Source organism: Pristis pectinata, chromosome 16 (genome assembly GCF_009764475.1).
Source record: "Pristis pectinata isolate sPriPec2 chromosome 16, sPriPec2.1.pri, whole genome shotgun sequence".
NCBI lineage: Eukaryota > Metazoa > Chordata > Chondrichthyes > Rhinopristiformes > Pristidae > Pristis > Pristis pectinata.
The window spans coordinates 4,042,962-4,062,017 of record NC_067420.1 but is presented as its reverse complement, the minus strand read 5'-3'; the positions used below and the strand labels follow the sequence as shown (position 1 = coordinate 4,062,017).

Sequence of the window (19,056 nt, the reverse complement as noted above, 5' to 3'; positions counted from 1 at the left end):
CAGTAACAAGACTGTCTTTAAGGGGGAATTTGAGTCAAAGAGGAACAGATTCATGAGGTGACAGGAGAGCTAGACAATAAGAATACAGCAGCATTGTGGTTATAATACTGGAGTATTGATCCAGGGGTAGGAGACAGGAATTTAAATCTCACCATAGCGAATAAAGATTTCAAATGAATTAAATGAAACCTAAAATAGTAATGACGATGGAACTACTGGATAATTGTAAAATCCTCTCTGGTTTTCTAATGCCCATTTGTTAGGGACAGAAAATTCCTTTTCCAATCAGTAGGAGCAGATTCACAATGAGTTAATTCATGACTCCAGATCTACAGCAGTGTGGTTGTCTCTTAACTGATCTTTAAAATTGTATAGAAAACCATTCAGTTTGACCTAACTTCTCTGACAAAGTACAATAACAATAAGATAGGATGGGGCATCTGATCTGAGGTATGCAATGATATATGACAATCTCTCCTGCAAAATCCTCTTCACCAACATATCCAGACTTAGCAAAATTGGAAGAGCTATCCCTTAGTCTGCCCATGACTGCTTGGGTTTCCTCCCACATTCCAAAAGACGTACGGGTTAGAAAGTTGTGGGCATACTATGTTGGCGCCAGAAGTGTGGCAACTCTTGCGGGCTGCCTCCAGAACATCCTTAGATTGTGTTGGTTGTTAATGCAAAAAGATGCATTTCACTGTTTGTTTCGATGTACTAATAAATAAATATTTAAATTTTAAATAGTCAAGTCAGGTAGATCAGTCTAGACACATTCACTAATGGTATGGACAGAGTGGAATACAGTCAGGAAGTAACAGGTTTGGGAATCTTCAACACTGAATGTAGTTCATGAAAGTGTCATGAAATCATACAAGGGCATGAAAGATGTTGAGCATCACTTGAAAGAATCGCTAACAGCTGCAAGAGAACAGGATTTACCCTGAGTGGGGGGATCTTCTTTGTCCCTCAACAGAGGTGACATGGTAGCACCACTAATGGCAAAGTTGGCTGACCGTAAGGGTGTAGCTCCCAGTTATAGTAGAAGAGGGCAAGAGAACCTATTGACCTTATCCTCAAAAAAATGTATCTGTTGCGAAAGCCTCTGTCCAAGATGTGATTGGTATGGGGAGTACTTCAACAATGCCGATATCAGCAAAAACTCTTGCCTACTCGAGAGCTAAGTACTGCGTTCTGGTGTGGGCCAGATACAACCGCAGTTACAATGATATTCAACTCAATGCTGTACTTCAATGCATCACTGAAAAATCAATGCCCTCTCCAGCACCTTGGCTGCCTGTGCAGTCAAACTTCACTCCTCCTCCATCTATACACCAAGATGCCACCAACCTTCGCGAAATCCAGTGATCTGAGGAAAATAAGCACTTCCCATTCACCAGGAGCTGGCCACTGCAAACCCTTTTCTGTGTACGACCAGGCCATTATGACCTTAATGAAGTTTGGGAAGCTAAAGGAACTTGCAAAAGGTCACAAATAAGCACATTGTGATAGACTCAATACAGAGGATCCCTAGTTTTGTTCTCCTACATTAGCTAATGTTATTTCTAAATCGTATTTGCACAAATCATGGCATGTGTGAGCAACTGATGTACAAATGGAAATTCAGATCATCTCCAATATGTGACTGTAGCAAGAAGAAACAGATTGTGGAACACCTAACAACTCAGTGTGCAATCAGTAAACACGCCACACTCTAAACCACTGTCTAGCTACGACTGTCCATCTTCGATTATAGTTGTTGCTCTGCATTTACACAAGATAGTTTTGCAAAAGAGGAAAAGGGCAATCAGGTTAAAACACTGCAGTCTTGCAACATACAGGAGAAGAAATAGGTTTCATCAACATCAATAATCACAGAGTGCAGTTTGTGAATGCAAAAGGCAAAGGTGCCAAGCCTATAGACAGATGTTCTAAGCACACACTCCCTCTGCAACCTCAGCTGTGCCACAATGTTCAGAATTGACTTCTAAGACCATCTCCCATGTCCTCTGAAAGCCAGTAGCCTTCCACCAGCTATTCTGTATCCACTTTGGTAGGACTCCGTGAATACACTAAGACATGCAGAGGCTCCAGCTAAATACAAAAGGGCAATTAGTTGACATCCAAGCAGTTGCCAAGATTTCATTTAAAATTTTGATTTGAAATGTTTATGTTGGCTTTTATTTGTGTAATGTACTTAAGTGGACGCTGTGATGATCAGTGATTTCAGGAAGGTGAAGCAGAGGATTGTTGGTGAATGAAGAAATCAGGATTGCGGTTACTCGGGTTATGTTCTTCATGACCAGCCTAGGCATAAAGGCACATCAACCTCCAGCTCTTCAACTGTTTGCTGGGTTCTTGGTGGAAACTATGGTTCTTTGCTCTGCTGTTTACTTCAGGGCTGTTATGGAGTTGTCCAAGTATTGCAACTACACTTCCACCATGATAAGATCTCTTTATTAATTACATGTACATTGAAACACAGTGAAATACATCTTTTGCGTAGAGTGTCCTGGGGGCAGCCCACAAGTGTCGCCACACTTCCGGCGCCAACATAGCACGCCCACAACTTCCTAACCCGTACGTCTTTGGAATGTGGGAGGAAACCGGAGCACCCAGAGGAAACCCACGCAGACACGGGGAGAACACACAAACTCCTTACAGACAGCAGCTGGAATTGAACCCGGGTCGCTGGCGGTGTAATAGCGTTACACTAACTGTTACACTACTGTGCCTGCCCTCTTCTATTACTTGTATATGGCTGTATGAATTTCATTGTATGTATACTGCTCCTGGGAGCATATGTTGCACACATGTGTCATCAATCATGTTGTCATTAGATTCTCCTCATTGCTCAGCCGGGTTTAACACAGTGGCCAGCAGCCAAGGTACTGGTGTTGACCTGCATGATTCACTGTGTTGCATACCAACTGGGCATTGAAGGAGTGGAATGGAATACCTTTCAGTTCCAATATTAGCCGTAGTTGATGTGCACTGCCCAAGTGATGTCCGTGCAGTCAAAGCCACCCAGTATCATTGGGAAGTCTGCCATCCTAACTAGTGTGTTCTTGCTCTCTGTTTATTCTACCTGTCAAGCTATATTGTAAGGAAAGCCCTAGAGATGTACATAAACTGTGAAGTCAACAAAAAATTCTTCAGAGCCCGCCACACAATTCCTGCTTACTTTTGCAGCTTGAAACATTTATAGGCAACACAAAACCCAGGAACGATTGTAGCAGTGGCTGAAGATATCAGCCAGATTTTACAATAAGTTTGTTGATGGCCAGTCTAGATGGTGGGGGAATCCTTCAAAGTTAAGAATGCAACATTGATCTCCAAAATGGCAACACTGGATTCAAATCAACATTGCACATCGATTGATATCATGATCTTCCTACTCTACCTATTTACAATGAACATTCACTAATGCAACACCAATATGTTGTCTGCAGTCATTTGTCCCATAAATATGCCCTGGAGACTTTTTAGACATCTGAGGACACAAATGATTATGATCTCAGTTTATTACTGTACATTCCACAAAGGCACAAGAGTTAAAATGGAAAAACTATGGTATAACTGGAACTTGTTAATATAGTAGAGGTTTTGTGTTTAATGAGGTCTGGGCTTCAAAGTTACAAATGGATACCGGAGGGATTCGCTTTAATGAGATTGCTATGTCCTCCTCTCCTTGTAAGGTCACATGTCTGTCACTGGGCCAGGCAGTATGCAGCCCTGAGCTCTGCTGACCCAACGTGTCCAGCACAAGCCCTCAAAGGAAGCCATTGCATATTGCCTCAGTGGCTCACTCACGCTATGCAGCGATGAGATCCGGAGTGCCAGCTGAGGACTGACACCTTAACCATGTTCCTGGCACAGTTGTACTGTCAGTAACGTATCTTTCTCTCTATATAATACTGCAATGATCCCTTTTAGCACTGATTCTAGTAGCATTCTTGTTTCTGAGAAAGCATCCTGAACACTAGATAAGAGTAGAACAGAAAAGCTGATGTTTCATACGAAGAAATTTCAAACCACTAATAGAGAGGTATTGCAACTTAGAGAATGGAAATAAGTGGGTTATTTAAATGCTATTCACAAATGCTTCTTTGTAGAAATATATTGTGATAAAATCCTGACTCTTTTATTTGCTGCAGGAGAGGCTTGAACATTTGCGGAAGCAATGTGGACCCCACGTGGCAGCAGTGGCTAAAGATTCAGTGGAAGCAATCTGTGGGAAGATCTATTACATATCTGGTGAATATGTGAAGCGAGTCCGAGAGAAGCATTTAGCAATACTCCGAGAGTGCAATATGTCAGGTGAGTTATCACAAGATCACAAGACAAGGGAGCAGAAGTAGGCCATTTGGCCCATTGAGTCTGCTCCAAAGAAAAGGGAAAAAAAGGAAAAGGAATGAGAAATGGTGGGGGGGGCGGGGCAATGAAAAAAAAACTGACCCCAATTTCCAACCTTATCCCCATATCCCTTGATACCTTGACTAATTAGATATCTATCTATCTCTTCCTTAAACGCATCCAATGATCGGGCCTCCACTGCTGTACGTGGCAAGGAATTCCATAAATTCACTACCCTCTGGCTAAAGAAATTTCTCCTCATCCCTGTTTTAAACCTGTACCCTCTAATTCTAAGATTGTGCCCTCTGGTCCTGGACTCACCCACCAAGGGAAACAGCTTGGCCACATCTACTCTGTCCAGTCCTTTCAACTTTCTAAATGTTTCTATGAGGTCCCCTCTCATTCTTTTGTACTCCAGTGAGTACAGTCCAAGAGCCGACAAACGCTCATCATATGTAAGCCCTTTCATTCCGGGAATCATCCTCGTAAATCTCCTCTGAACCCTCTCCAACATCAGCACATCCTCTCTAAGATATGGGGCCCAAAACTGTACACAGTATTCCAAATGAGGCCTCACTAGTGACCCGTAGAGCCTCATCAACACTTCCTTACTTTTCTACACTATACCTCTCGAAATGAATGCCAACATAGCATTCACTTTCTTTACCACCGATCCGACCTGGTGGTTAACCTTTAAAGTATCCTGCACAAGTACCCCCAAGTCCCTTTGTACTTCCGTACTTTGAATTTTCTCCCCTTCTAGATAATAATCTGCCCGTTTATTTCTGTTTCCAAAGTGTACAACTGCACATTTCTCAACATTGAATCTCATCTGCCATTTCCTTGCCCATTCTCCTAAACTATCTAGGTCTCTCTGCAACCTACCCGTCTCCTCAATACTCTCTACTCCTCCACCTATCTTGGTGTCATCTGCAAACTTAGCCACAAAACCATTTACTCCATCATCCAAATCGTTAATGTACAGGGTAAAAAGAAGCGGCCCCAGCACCAACCTCTGTGGAACACCACTAGTAACCGGTAGCCAACCAGAACAAGATCCTTTTATTCCCACCCTTTGCTTTCTGCCAACCAGCCAAGTGCTCCACCCATTCTGTTATCCTACCTGTAATTCCATAACCTCTCATCTTATTAATCAGTCTCTTGTGCGGCACCTTGTCGAAGGCCTTTTGAAAGTCTAAATACACAACATCTACCGCCTCTCCCTTATCCACCCTACCTGAGATTTCTTCGAAAAACTCCAGTAGGTTGGTCAGGCACGATCTTCCCTTCACGAAACCATGTTGGCTTGGACCTATCTTGCCTTGCACCTCTAGGTATTCCATAACCTCATCCTTGAGGATCGATTCTAATAACTTTCCCACCACCGATGTCAGACTAATAGGTCTGTAATTTCCTTTATGCTACCTCCCACCTTTCTTATACAGCGGAACTACATTTGCGACCGTCCAGTCCTCCAGAACCATACCGGAGTCTATCGATTCCTGGAAAATTATCACCAATGCCTCCGCTATCTCTAAAGCCACCTCCTTCAGAAGCCGGGGACGCACCTCATCCAGTCTAGGAGACTTATCAGTCTTTAGTCCATTTAGTTTTCTTAGCACCTTCTCTCTAGTAATCTTAACTGAACTCAGTTCCATTCCTTGAGACCCCTGACTATCTGGTATATTGCTGATGTCCTCCACAGTGAAGACCGATGCAAAATACTCATTTAGTTCCTCTGCCATCTCTTTATCATCCATTATAATCCCTTCCGCACCGTTATCGATTGGTCCTATATCAACCCGTGTCTGTCTTTTACTCCTTATATATTTAAAAAAACTCTTAGTATCCTTTTGAATGTTATCTGCCAACTTCCTTTCAGAATTCATCTTTTCTTTCCTAACGACCTTCTTAGTTTCTTTCTGCAGGTTTTTAAAAAGTTTCCCAGTCTTCTGTTTTCCCATTAATTTTTGCTTCCTTGTATGCCCTCCCTTTTGCTTTTATTTTAGCCTTCACCTCTCTCGTTATGCACATTTGTGCCTTTTTTCCATTCAAAACCTTTTTTCTTGGAATATATCTATCCTGCATTTTCCTTATTTCTTGTAGAAATTCAGTCCATTTCTGCTCCGCCGTCCCTCCAGCTTGCTTACTCTTCCAATCAATTTGAGCCAACTCCTCTCTCATACCACTGTAATTTCCTTTGTTCCACTGAAATATCGATACACCAGTTATCAGCTTCTCCTTCTCAAATTTGAAACTGAACTCAATCATATTGTGATCACTAGTTCCTAATGGTTCCTTTACCTTTAGTTCCCTAATCACCTCCGGTTTGTTACGCATCACCTAATCCAAAACAGCCGATCCCCTGGTGGGCTCATCAACAAGTTGCTCCAAAAAGCTGTCCCGTAGACATTCCACAAACTCACTCTCCTGAGATCTACTGGCTTGCTGGATTTCCCAGTCCACCTTCACGTTAAAATCCCCCATAATTATCGTAACGTTGTCACTCCGGCACACTTTTTCTATTTCTAACTGCAGCTTATGGTCCACTTCCTGACTGCTATTAGGGGGCCTATATATAACTGCTACTATTGTCCTTTTACCCTTGCTATTTCTTAGCTCCACCCATAAAGTTTCCGCCTCTTCTGACCCAATGTCCTTCCTTTCTATTGATTTTATATCATTACTAGCCATCATGGCCACACCTCCCCCTCTGCCTACCCGCCTATCCTTCCTATTCACTGTGTACCCCTGGACATTCAGTTCCCAATCACATCCGTCATAAAGCCATGACTCGGTATTTACTAATCTGTAGTTGTGCCACTAGGTCATGTACTTTATTCTTAATGCTACGTGCATTCAAATATAGTACATTTAGTCCAGTATCTGCTATTGATTTTGTTGTACTTCTAATGTTCAGCAAATTATCCTGACTTTTCACCTGCCTGTCCTTCCTACCATCCTCACTACACACTATCACAGACTTGTTTCTATCTATCTAACATCCTGTATCCTAACATCCTGGTTTGTTGTACTTCTATTGTTAAGCAAATTATCCTGACTTTTCACCTGCCTGTCCTTCTTGCCATCCTCACTGCACACTGTCTTGGACTTGTTTCTATAAACCTCCTCCCTTACCCTAACATCTTGTATCCTAACATCCTGGTTTCCATCCCCCTGCCAGATTAGTTTAAACTCTCCCCAACAGCTAAGTTAAACATTCCCGCCAGGATATTGGACCCTTTGGAGTTTAGGTGTAACCCATCCTTAGTGAATAGGTCATGCCTCCCCAAAAAAAGGTCCCAATGATCCAGAAATCTGAAGCCCTGCCCCCTGCACCAGTCACTCAGCCACGCATTCTTACTACCGTTGGCACATGGCACCAATAACAACTGCATTTCTCCTTCCCCGCTGGACCACAGTACCAGGCACAGTGCCAAGGTCCCGGTTGCCGTGGTTTTCCTCTGTCAGGTCATCCTCTCCAATGGAATCTAAAATGAGATACCGATTTTCGAGGGGGACCGCCACAGAGGTACTCTCTACGAACTCTTTATAACTCCTGTCTATTTCCTGCTCGCTCTCCCTAATCAGCCGAAGGTCATCGAGCTGCTGCTCCAGACTCTCAACACGTTCCTTGAGGAGCCGCATCTCAGTGCACTTTGTGCAGATGTGATTATCGGGGAGGCTGGTAGTCTCCCAGGGTCCCCACATCTGGCACTCCAAATGTAAGACCAACCCCAGATGCATACTGCTAAATACTACTGAGATAAATAAATAAACTAATAACTTACCCCCTCTCTATAAATCTCGCCTCTTACCCAGTCTCGCCGAAGCCGTTGAGCCAAAGCCTAAACCACTCTGCTCCCTCTCACTCAGCTGCCCGCTCCGACGCTGCCCACTGGATATGGCAGGCTTCTTTTTAAATCGCCCGCGCGCTTCTGAGTGACGTCACGCACCCGCGCAGTCACTCGCTGCTATCCTGAACGCTAGAAAGAAAAAACCTCGCTCCTTGTTAATTTCCAGCACTCTCCGCTCTCTCGCCGCTGGAAACGAGCAAGCCAATAACAAGGGTTTAATCTATCAAGTGCAGCATATGCTGGATAAGAGAGCTTTCACTGTTCTAAATTCTTTGAGCTCCCTTTTCACACTAGAAAGGTAGCTCCCCACTGTTAACCAGAGGTTTCCTGTGTCTTCCATGAAGACGGACACAAAATATATGGTTAATTTCTCTGCTGTTTCCTTATTCCCCAATATAATGTCTCCTGTCTCAGTCCACAAAAGATCCACATTATAACCGTTTTCTTTTTCCATGTCTGTCGAAGGTCTCATAGTCTGTTATTATATCTCCCGCTAGCTAACCCACATATTCCACCTTTTTCTTATCAATGCCTTGTTCCTCCTTTGCTGAATTCTGAAGCTTTCCCAGTCCTCAGATTTACTACATTTTTGGGCAATACTGTCTTTTGATCTAATATTGTCTTTAACTTCTCTTCATGTCAACGGCTAAACCACTTTTCCTCTTGGGTTTTTGTGCCTTATTGTAAGTAAATTATGTATTAATATTAAATGTTAAGACATTTTTTTATTTACTGTCATGCATTGTAATGAAGTATCCCAATCCAGCATAACACATCTCACGCCTTAGCAAACTGTGTTATTTAAATTGAACAAGATCACTTTAAATTTTTATGTAAAACTTTGATCATGCTGTGATCATGATCCCCTAAAGACCCATTAAATATCAGATTATCAATTAACTCAGTCTCATTATACAATGCTAGATCTAAAATATCCTGCTCCGTTGTTGTTTCCTCAACATACTGACTTAGAAAACAATCTCTTGTACACTCCATGAATTTATCCTCTGCACTTAAGCTGCTAATTTAACTTTTTCAGCCTATATATTAGATTGAAGTCCCCTAGATATTGTATACCCTTGTTACATGCACCTCTGATTTCCTTATGTATACTGTGCCTTGCATTACCATGACTGTTCGGGGTCCTATGTACAATTTGCACCAATGTTTTCTGGCTCTTGATATTTCTAAGCTACACCCAAAATGATTCTACTTCATGTTTTGGACTAAGATCCTTCCTTTTGATTGCTCTTATCCCATTCTGTACCATCAAAGCTACCCCAGCTCTTTTTCCATTTTGCCTATTTCTTCTAAGTTTCCTGGAATATTTCATTTCCAGTCTTGGTCACTTTTTAATGATGTCTCTCAAATGGATACTTAATTATACCCATTTATTCCTATTGTGCCAAACATGAGAGTGCCCACTGACTTTAGTTTTAACATGGCCCCTTGATGCCAAGTGCTGCCTTGACGTCAAGGGCAGTTGTTCTCATCTCACCTCTAGGATTCATGTCTTTGTTCCATGTTTGGACCAAGGCAGTGAAGGAGCCTAGAAACCCAAACTGGGCAGGATATTTGTGAGTGAGGTGAGCAGGGTATACCTGGACAGTCTCTTGCATTGTTTGGTATATGCCAACCAATATCATTGGTTGTGCAGAAGGGCATGCTAGACCAGTACCAGGCCTACCTAAAACTGAGGTGCCAACTTGGTTGTTAGAACATCGGACTAGATATATGCATAACAGCAATGACAGTATCCCATAGTCAGGGCTAACTACTCTCATAATCAATGGAGTGGATGGAAGCTCTGCAATCCTACCAATCTAGTCATGAAAGGTGGTGATCAATTAAACAGTTGGCGGGAGGGAGGGGATCCAAGGACATTTCTGTTCTCAGCAACAGCTGGGTCCAACACAAGTGCAAAAGACAAGGCTGAATCATTTCCAACTATTTTCAGGCAGAAGTACCAAGTGGATGATGCAGCTTGATTTCCTCCTGAGATCCTCACCATCACAGAAGCCAGACTTCAGCCAATTTAGTTCACTCCACATGATATTAAGAAATGGCTGAGAGCAATGGATACAGCAATGGCCTTGGGACCAAGCCACATGCTAGTTATATCAATAACTACATCTTTAGCCAAGCTGTTCCAATACTGTTACGAACCGGTGTTGATTACCTAGCTTGATGGCCATGGTGAAATGAGGAATATGCTGCCCCACAGGTTACGGACTGTGGTGAAACACATTTCTGCTGTTGCTGATGGTCATCAGTGCCTCATGGATAATCAGTTTTGAGTTGATCTGAGTCTATCCCCATTTAGCACAACATGATGGATTGGGTCCTTGGTGTGGAGACAGGAATTTGTTTCCACAGATTTTGCAGTGGTCCCTTTGTGGGCTTGGTCAGTGTCAGGTGATCCACCCAGTGTTTTTCTTTCTCTGTTTCAAAGTGGCAGTAACAGTATAACTGAGTGGTCTGCTAGTTCATTTCAGAGTCCACTTATGCATGTGGTCAGATCAGGTAGAGATGGCAGACTTCCTCTCCTGAGGGGCTCTGATAAACAAAAATGAACTAAAGCTCTCTTTAAAAATATACTGTGATGTTTTACATTTTCAAAAATGACTTTGCAGAAGCATCTGGATGCTTTAAAAGTGTTATCATAATTCTGTTTACCATTTATTTTAATACAGAGTTAATAATATAAAAGATTATAGAAATCTTATTTACCACCTTTAAACAGGAGATTGGATACAATTTGTATTCTGAAATCTTTCACCTCACTTGTGCTATTCCTTCTTTCCTTTTTAAATATTTGATTTATAATTTTATTCTCCACTGCACATCTACTTTATCACTTGTACAATATATATTTAACTTCAGATTTTCTTTCTGACTCAAATTTCTGAACTTTTACTGTTTGCTGTCCCACAGAAGAGTTGGAGAGGCCAGAGGTAATGGACAGGTTGGTGTACTGTTATCCTTCAAGGCTTGCATACCCTCCAATTCCACTCCCACGTGTTGAAATGCACTTTGAGAATGATATTGCCTGTGTACGTTATAAAGGAGAAGTTAGGAAGATCAGCCGGAACTACTTAAGTAAACTGGTAAGTCTTTTACTTTTTTTTTTGTCTGGTTATGTAGGGCAAGAGAGTATGAAATGGATTTTGTTTTGCATCATAATGTGAGATGTTCTTCTGTCATGTAAATTGGAGAAGAATTGGTAGGCAGTTGAGAAATTGGTAGCAAGAGTCTGGAACTCAGCTGATGAAATGCTGGTAAAGGCAGAAGCTCTTAAGGAATTTGAAACATATTTGAAAATGCATTTGAAGTTGTGTAATCTACAATAAAGTGGACCAAGAACTCAAAAGTTGGACAAGGCTCCTATTTCACCTACAATGGACAGAGAGCAGTGAATGGCTGGTTCCTTGAATTTCCACAATTTTGTAAAATGTTATAAAACTGGAGGAGAATAGAAGTAGGGAGGAGCAAAGTAATGAAGCAATTTGTAAACAAGGATGCAAACTTTAAAATCTAAGTATTGCTTAACTGCCCAGAATCTAAGAGCCCTATGGTCATTCACTGTTTCCGTAATATGCTTTTTTATTTTTTTCCTGCCAAAATGGACAATTTCATATTTTCCCACATTATACTCCATTTGCCAGATCTTTGCCCATTCACTTAATCTATTCCTTTGTAGCCTCCTTACGTTCTCTTTACAACTTATCTTCCTACATCTCTTTGTGTCATTTGGGAATTTAGCAGTCCTTCCTTAAGTGCTTTTACCTAAATCATTTTATATAGATTATAAAAAATTGAGTATTCTGTCACATACCTCTTATTACATTATGCCAACCAGAAAAATGACCCATTTATTCCTAAGCATGGTTTCCTGATAGCCAGCAATCCTATCCCTGCCAGTATGTTACCTCCTACCGTGAGCTTTTATTTTTTGCAGCTATCTTAGATGCAGCACCTTGTCAAATGGTTTCTGGAAATATAACTATCGTATAGACACCAGTTTCCTTTATCCACTGCATATGTTACTGCTTCCAAGAACTTCAATAAACTGGTCAAATATGGTTTCTCTTTCACAAAACATCTAAGTGCCCTGCTACAAACATCTTCAGTAATAGCTGTAAAAAATTTTCCCTATGACAGATGTTAAGCTGACTCACCTGAGATTTCCTACTTTCTGTCTCCCTTTTTGAATAAAATGACTACATTTGCTATTTTCCCATCTAATGAAGCATTCCCCAATTCTAGGGAATTTTAGAAAATTAAAACCAACACATTAAAATCCCACAAGTCATGCCTCTTAAGATAAAATCCGTCATGAGCTGAGAACCTTGAAGCCTGCCATTCCAACAGTTTGTTCAGTACCACTTCCTTAGTGATTGTAATTTTCCCAAGTTCTTCCCTGTCTTCCAAATCCTGATTTGCAGCAATTTCTAAGAAGTTACTTCCATTCTTTATCACATCCAATGCAAAAGACTTGTGAGTGTCAAAACCCAACAATGAAACAGCATACAGGTCAAGAACCAAGAAATACATAGCTTAACAAGTCAGAAATCATTATGAGATGACAGGAAGAATCATAAATCAACAATGAGGCACCATAGACAATCAAAAACCGTTAATGAGATACTATAGAGTCGGAAACCTTAAGTGAAGCATTACCAGGTTAAAAATGAATATGCTCCATAGTAACAAACCTGTTCAGAGAACATATATACTTTTGGACAATTCCAGCAGTAAATCAGGGCTATGTACTTCTATTCCTATCTCCATGTCACATTTTGATCTGATCCGGGGGAGAGCAGTGGAAGACATCAAAAAAGGCTCCCATTCCAGAGTTTTCAAAAAGGGTGCATGAAAATCAATAGAAATGCACATGCTGGAAATTTCAAACGAAAGCAGAAAATCTCAGCAAGTCAGACAGCATCTGTGGAAGGAGGAACAGTCAATGTTTTGGGTCTGGAACCTCGTGTTTTCTTGGTGTTGCCTTGCCAGTTTTATTCTTGTAGGTAAATGGACAGAATAGTGAGTTGGTCCTTGAAAGAGTTTTATCTTGTCTTTTTTTTTAGGAACAGTTGTATAGGTACAGTTGTATTGATGACCCACGGTTTGAAAAGTTCTTGGCAAGAGTCTGGTGTTTACTCAGGCGATACCAGGTAAGCTGTAAGCCCAATCAGTTCAATGAGAAACAGTTTTTCCCTCAATGGTTTCAGTGGCAAGTTGTTACATCTGCATCCTAAGTGCTTTTCACAGAACACAAATTCAGTTTCAGGGTTGCTTCTTGCTCTTTTCTCATTATCAGTGACAAATTTGAATTTAACAATAATCTGCTGTTAATGAGAGCTCTAAATGCTGTCCAGGAATTGTAGCGTTTGTGTTGAGGTATTCTTTTAAAGCATTACTCTTGATTTGTTTGTCCATAGTTAAAGGGTGCTTTTCCTTTTTTTTGTTGATGCAGTTCAAGTTAATGGCCCACCCTATTTGAATTAGTTCTGGCACAAGCTTTTCATTTTGAAATTTGTATAAAAGTATCACAGATTATTGACGCAATTGCCTCACCCAATATCAGTCTTTACAAAGTGTGAAAACTAGCTGGTCTCCATGTGAGACATGTCAAGCAAATTACTCATTGAAAAGCAGCCCTAGCTGCCATAATTATGAAGTACGATTTTGGTACAGGGAATCAAATAAGCATCCAGAAGCCTGCCTGCCTGCTAATTAACAGGATGTTGAGCGTTGCAAGGGTGTTCCCATATGGAATTGGGCCACTGGTACCAATATCCAGTTTGTTTCTATTTCCAAACCAAATGCAAGTCAGAACAGTCACTCTTCATAGACCTCTGTGAATTTTTCTCAGCATCTCATGCATTTTGATAATAATAGCACTCTAACCCTCTTCCTCTTTCTGCAGCATTAATCTAAGCAAGGCCTTGCATCCAGTGCCTTGTGTAACCCAGTGGATAGTAAGGCTGCTTTAGCATTGTATAACACTGAGTCTCTAATGGAAAGATAGACATTCTTTTGTGTTCAAGTTCTATTGTTATTTTGAGTCTCATTGGTGTTCATTAATGGGTGGATTGGTATTTGAAGAGGAAACAGATATAATTTTGAAAGATTAGGGAATTGAGGTCTTTAAGGAGCTGGCACAGACCTGGGGCAGATCCATCATGACCATTTTGAATGGTGGGACAGGCTTGATGGGCTGAGTGGCCTACTCTACTATTTTCTTATATTCTTAGCGTAAAACAAAAAGAGCATTTGATGTACCCTGAATAAGGATTTGTTTACACAGAGAGAGGAAAGGCCAGCCGATATCTCAATTTCCTAGAAATTCATCTCCAGTTGGTAACACTTGAAGTCATTGGAATGATGACAGAGGCCAGAGTATAATTTGCTGACTGAGCTACCTAACATGTTTCATGCTGCCGACTGTGCTATAACAGAGGCTGCAATCATTTGATTGCAGCCTCTGTTATAGCACACTACCTCTTCCAACCAACCAGCCCCTGCGCAGTTGCCCCAGACTTCCATTCTACTCTAGCTGAAAACAAAATCCTTATTTATGGAGGTTAGAATATTTTTCAAAGACTGAGAGTGATCAAAATTTGAAAATTCTTGTGAGTAGAGAAATCGCACAACAGGAGCAGGTGAGCTGGAATTTTGGTCAGGATCCATTCACAACAAAGACTGATGTTTGGTTTGCTGTGGTTTTTCCCTCCAGCTACATGGCAGTATTTTTCAAAACTATGGTTTTACCACAGCATATCATCATTAAACAAATGCAGGCTCTTGCTAATGATTCAATGTGTAAAGAAATGATTTTTTACTGGGATGTCTGTTTTGTTTCAGTCCATGTTTGGTCTCGGAACACATGAAGGTACTGGCTTACAAGGGGCTTTACCAGTAGCTGTGTTTGAAGCACTGAACAAACAGTTTGGTGTGACGTTCGAGTGCTTCGCCTCACCACTGAACTGTTACTTCAGACAGTACTGCTCTGCGTTCCCTGACACGGATGGCTACTTTGGTTCTAGGGGGTGAGTATGATATAATTTATTGCAAGAGTTGATTATACTGAGCTAATTGCAAGTGTTTCAGTGCATTGTGGTCACTTGGTTAATAAATCTCCCACTAAAATCAGAGTTTAGTTCTTTTCTGTAGCTGTTTTTAGATGGTTATGTACCTTTAAGGTTTAATATTTTGGTTTTGGTTATTAATTTCAAGAAAATTAGTTTGCTGTAAGTGTTTTCTCTTGTGTCTTTCTCATCACTTCCGTGTTAGTCTCTCTCCCATGTTTTTCTTTTCCTCGTATTAATGACACTTTTTTTTGTGCTGCTTCATCTCATTTTATTTTTCACTTGTGCCTGCTAAGTGATTATAACCTCGTCCATCTGGAGGACAGATTTGAGTCAGGCCCTTGTTTTACTCCATGCCCCATTTTATTTTTCATTGGCTTCACTGGAGCATAATGTTGGATGGGTGTAAGTCTGAATGGCTGCGACATTCTTCTGCACCAAGAAAGGTGGAAAGGAGAGAAATGGTGTTGGGGGTGGGTTATGGTGGGGAGCAGGCAAGTGCCCATGACAATTTTGTGCAAGGTTCCACTGGCTGGGAAATTCTATTAGTCATGATGCCCAAGGCATTGTGCCTGATAGATTTTGCATACTTAAGCACATAGCTTTCTTGGCTGGGAGAGCGTTGATGGAGGATATGCTGGTAAGGATCAGGGTGCACTTGGAGGAAATAGAGAGTCTTGAGGGATTCGGGTAGAGAAAATGCTCACGAGGATGGTACATTGGTGAGTTGTAGCGTCAAACACACAATCAAAATGGTGGGTTTTGGGTGAAGGGAATATCCATTCACAGGGTGGGGAGCAAGTTGGCAGGGTCCCAAAGAACATCAGCAGTGTGGCTGGAGGGGGAGTGAGCACCAGGGAAAATATTTAAAGGAGAACCTACCTGTGAAATGGTGGACACCTCAAACTCCATGTCAGCAGAGCAGGTAAGCTTGCTCCCTTGTTTGCAAGAACTGGTTACTCACTGAAGCAGGCTTTATCACTCCAGGTAAGGCCTGTTTGATAAAATGCACAAAATAATTTTGCAATCCAACTCTAATTTACAGAGAAGTGCAAAGCCCAATCACGTTTAATGATTAGGTTTTAGATAAAAGTGAAGAAATGCCACAGAAAGAATTTTTAATCCATGTCATTTATCAGAGTATCACTCTTTGCCTAATGTGTCCTGCTCACTTATGCCTCCTACTGTCCTGTCACTTGTACCTGTTTTGTTTTGTGTGCCTTTCTCTGTTGCTTTCACTGTGACTGTGCCTTTGTTTCTCATGTGACTCTCCCTCCCAGTCACCTTACTTCTTCCTTATGCTTTTCTTTCCCTCTTGTGTGTGTCTCTCTCTGCCTTCCATGCCACTTTTTTGTCTCTGTCCATGCCTCTCCTTTTACCAGGTGTGCTGTCGTTTACATTCCTCTCTTCCCTTGTTTCTCCCTTTCTTACTTCCATGTCTGTTTCTCATTCCCATGTCTCTCATTTGCACAACCCCTTTCTCTCTCACTCACATCTCCCACTTAAGTTTTTCTCATTCCCAGTTCTTCATCAGTCCCATGTGCCCCTCATTCCCATGTGCATTGTCCCATGCCATTTCAAAGTGTCACTCACTTTCGTGTCCGTGTCTCATTATGTACCATATAGCTGTGTGTTCTTCTATTTCAACCTTCTCTCTTTTTAAACCAAGTATTTCTTGATGTTTTGTATCCTCCTCCCTGAATCATGCCGTCCAAAAATTTTACTTAATATTATTATTTTTGAAAATTGGTATTTTTTTGATCATTTGCTAAGGTAAACAATGTTGGTGGCATAGAATCAAATTCTTAGATTATTTCCACAGCAAGAGCAGTGTCCCAGGAAAATATAGTGCAGTTTAGATATATAGTAAAGCTCACTGAACTGCTTATCAACACTTTTTGTGGGATCAGTGATTCCTATCCTGGCCAAGAAAATTGGCAAACTAATTGTAGAATGGAAATAGAAGACAGGCCAGGCAGCAAGTGTGGAGAGCATTATAAAATTAACATTTTAGCATAATCCTTCATTCCAATATGATGCTTTGTTCCTCTATGATACCTTCCAGTTGTGGAATAAATATAACCCCCAAATGGAAAATAACAGATCTGAGATCTCATGAATTCCCTGTGGTGTAGCCTGTTTCAGGGCATTCATAAATGAGGCTTGAATTAACTATAAGATCAGGCTTATTCTTATGTTATCACTCTGTTTGTGGCATTACCTCATTTAATATACATCCACCTATTCATCCAGCTTTTCTCAACTTTTCTTTATCTTAACACATTCCGAATTCTCTCCCACTAATTTGCACAGAAATAAATAAAACTAAGAAAAAAGGCACAAATGCCATTATCAGTACCTGGTGCACTGTTATCAATATCTGTGGTATCTATGTTAGAAGCTGATGTTCAATACCCGGTTTATGGTTTGAATAACACTTGTATCTCTGATGATATCTAATGCACTGACACTAATGCATGATGTACCCATGTAATAATTTGTGTACCCATACAGGGTACGGAAGGCTATATTACTGGAATTCCATCCAAAGTCCTGGATAATTGATCTGAAGACATGGGTTTGAACCCACAGTTTTATGTTCAAGTAGTTAAACAAATCTGGAATAAAAGAGAACTAGTTTCATTACCAGTGACCATGAAATTATCTTAAAAAATTTCCTTGGTTTATAAATGTATATTAGGGAAGGAAATGTGCCATCCACATCTGGTTGGGCCAGGCATGACTCCAGACCCACAATAACATGGTTAACCATGTTTAATTAGGGAAGTGTGGTCAGAGAATACTGCCATTACCGGTGATATCCACATCCCGTGAACTGTTAATGCCAGGTATACCTATGATCGTTATCAGACATCAATGTGCCATTATCAGTACCTGATGTACTGACATCATTATCTGTGTTATTTACAGTATATCAGTATTGAGTGTCCTGATACCAATTTCTGCAAATTATTATCATCCTTACTTAAATGTAATGTTATCAATGGAATTTTAATTGGATTTCAGGGTTAGAGAGACCTACATAGGAAATTGTCATGTTGGAAAGGACCAGCAGGTCCATCAAGATTGTCCCACAGTCATGACACTTGGAGAATCCTGCCTAGACACTTCCTACTCTCCAGCAGCCAAACAAATAGAGAAAGTGTATGGGGGGGAATAATATTCAGGAATTGATTTGTACAGAAATTATTCATATGTACACAACAAATTGATAAAACTAAATTTTTTTATGGAAGATCCTGACTAGAGTCATAGAAAGGCTGGGAAGTTATCCTAGGCCCTTATAATTTGCTAATTAGTCATAGACACAATACTCAAAAAAAAATCTAGTTCTTAAGAAATTGTATTAAGGCACTTGGAGAGATTGCAGAAGAAATTTGCTAGAATAATATCAGGGATGTGGGACTTTGGTTATCTGAAGAGATTAGAAAAGACAATCATTCATGGTGCAGGGAATGTTAAGAGACATTTTAATTAAGCTTGTTCAAAATTATGAGGGACTATAAAAGTGTAGGTCTGAGTTGTCGGCTTGTTGCATTTGTCTTACCTGTGACTTCGTTGCAGCTGACCATACCACTGAGATGTCCTTGATCTGGTGGAAATTGATACACTGATCTGTCATGAGTTTATTAAGATTTGTGATGTTGCTGAAAGCAAACTTCTTTACAGATTAGGAAGCTACAAGACAAGGAGATAGAAAGAAAAGTTAGGAATCCCTTTAAGTAATAATA

General features: G+C 40.8%; 1 protein-coding gene across 3 annotated transcripts in view; it reads left to right on the top strand.

Moving 5' to 3' along the window:
* pcif1 (phosphorylated CTD interacting factor 1) overlaps positions 1-19,056 on the top strand; it is a 75,396-nt gene that overhangs the window by 40,891 nt on the left and 15,449 nt on the right. For all 3 annotated transcript variants that reach the window (XR_007957595.1, XM_052031505.1, XM_052031506.1), the window contains 4 exons: positions 4,158-4,320; positions 11,148-11,320; positions 13,301-13,387; positions 15,081-15,265. Coding sequence is in view for 2 of the 3 variants with exons in the window: in XM_052031505.1 (XP_051887465.1) it covers positions 4,158-4,320; positions 11,148-11,320; positions 13,301-13,387; positions 15,081-15,265 (608 nt within the window). In the remaining variant the exon portion in view is untranslated. The remainder of the gene's footprint in view (positions 1-4,157; positions 4,321-11,147; positions 11,321-13,300; positions 13,388-15,080; positions 15,266-19,056) is intronic.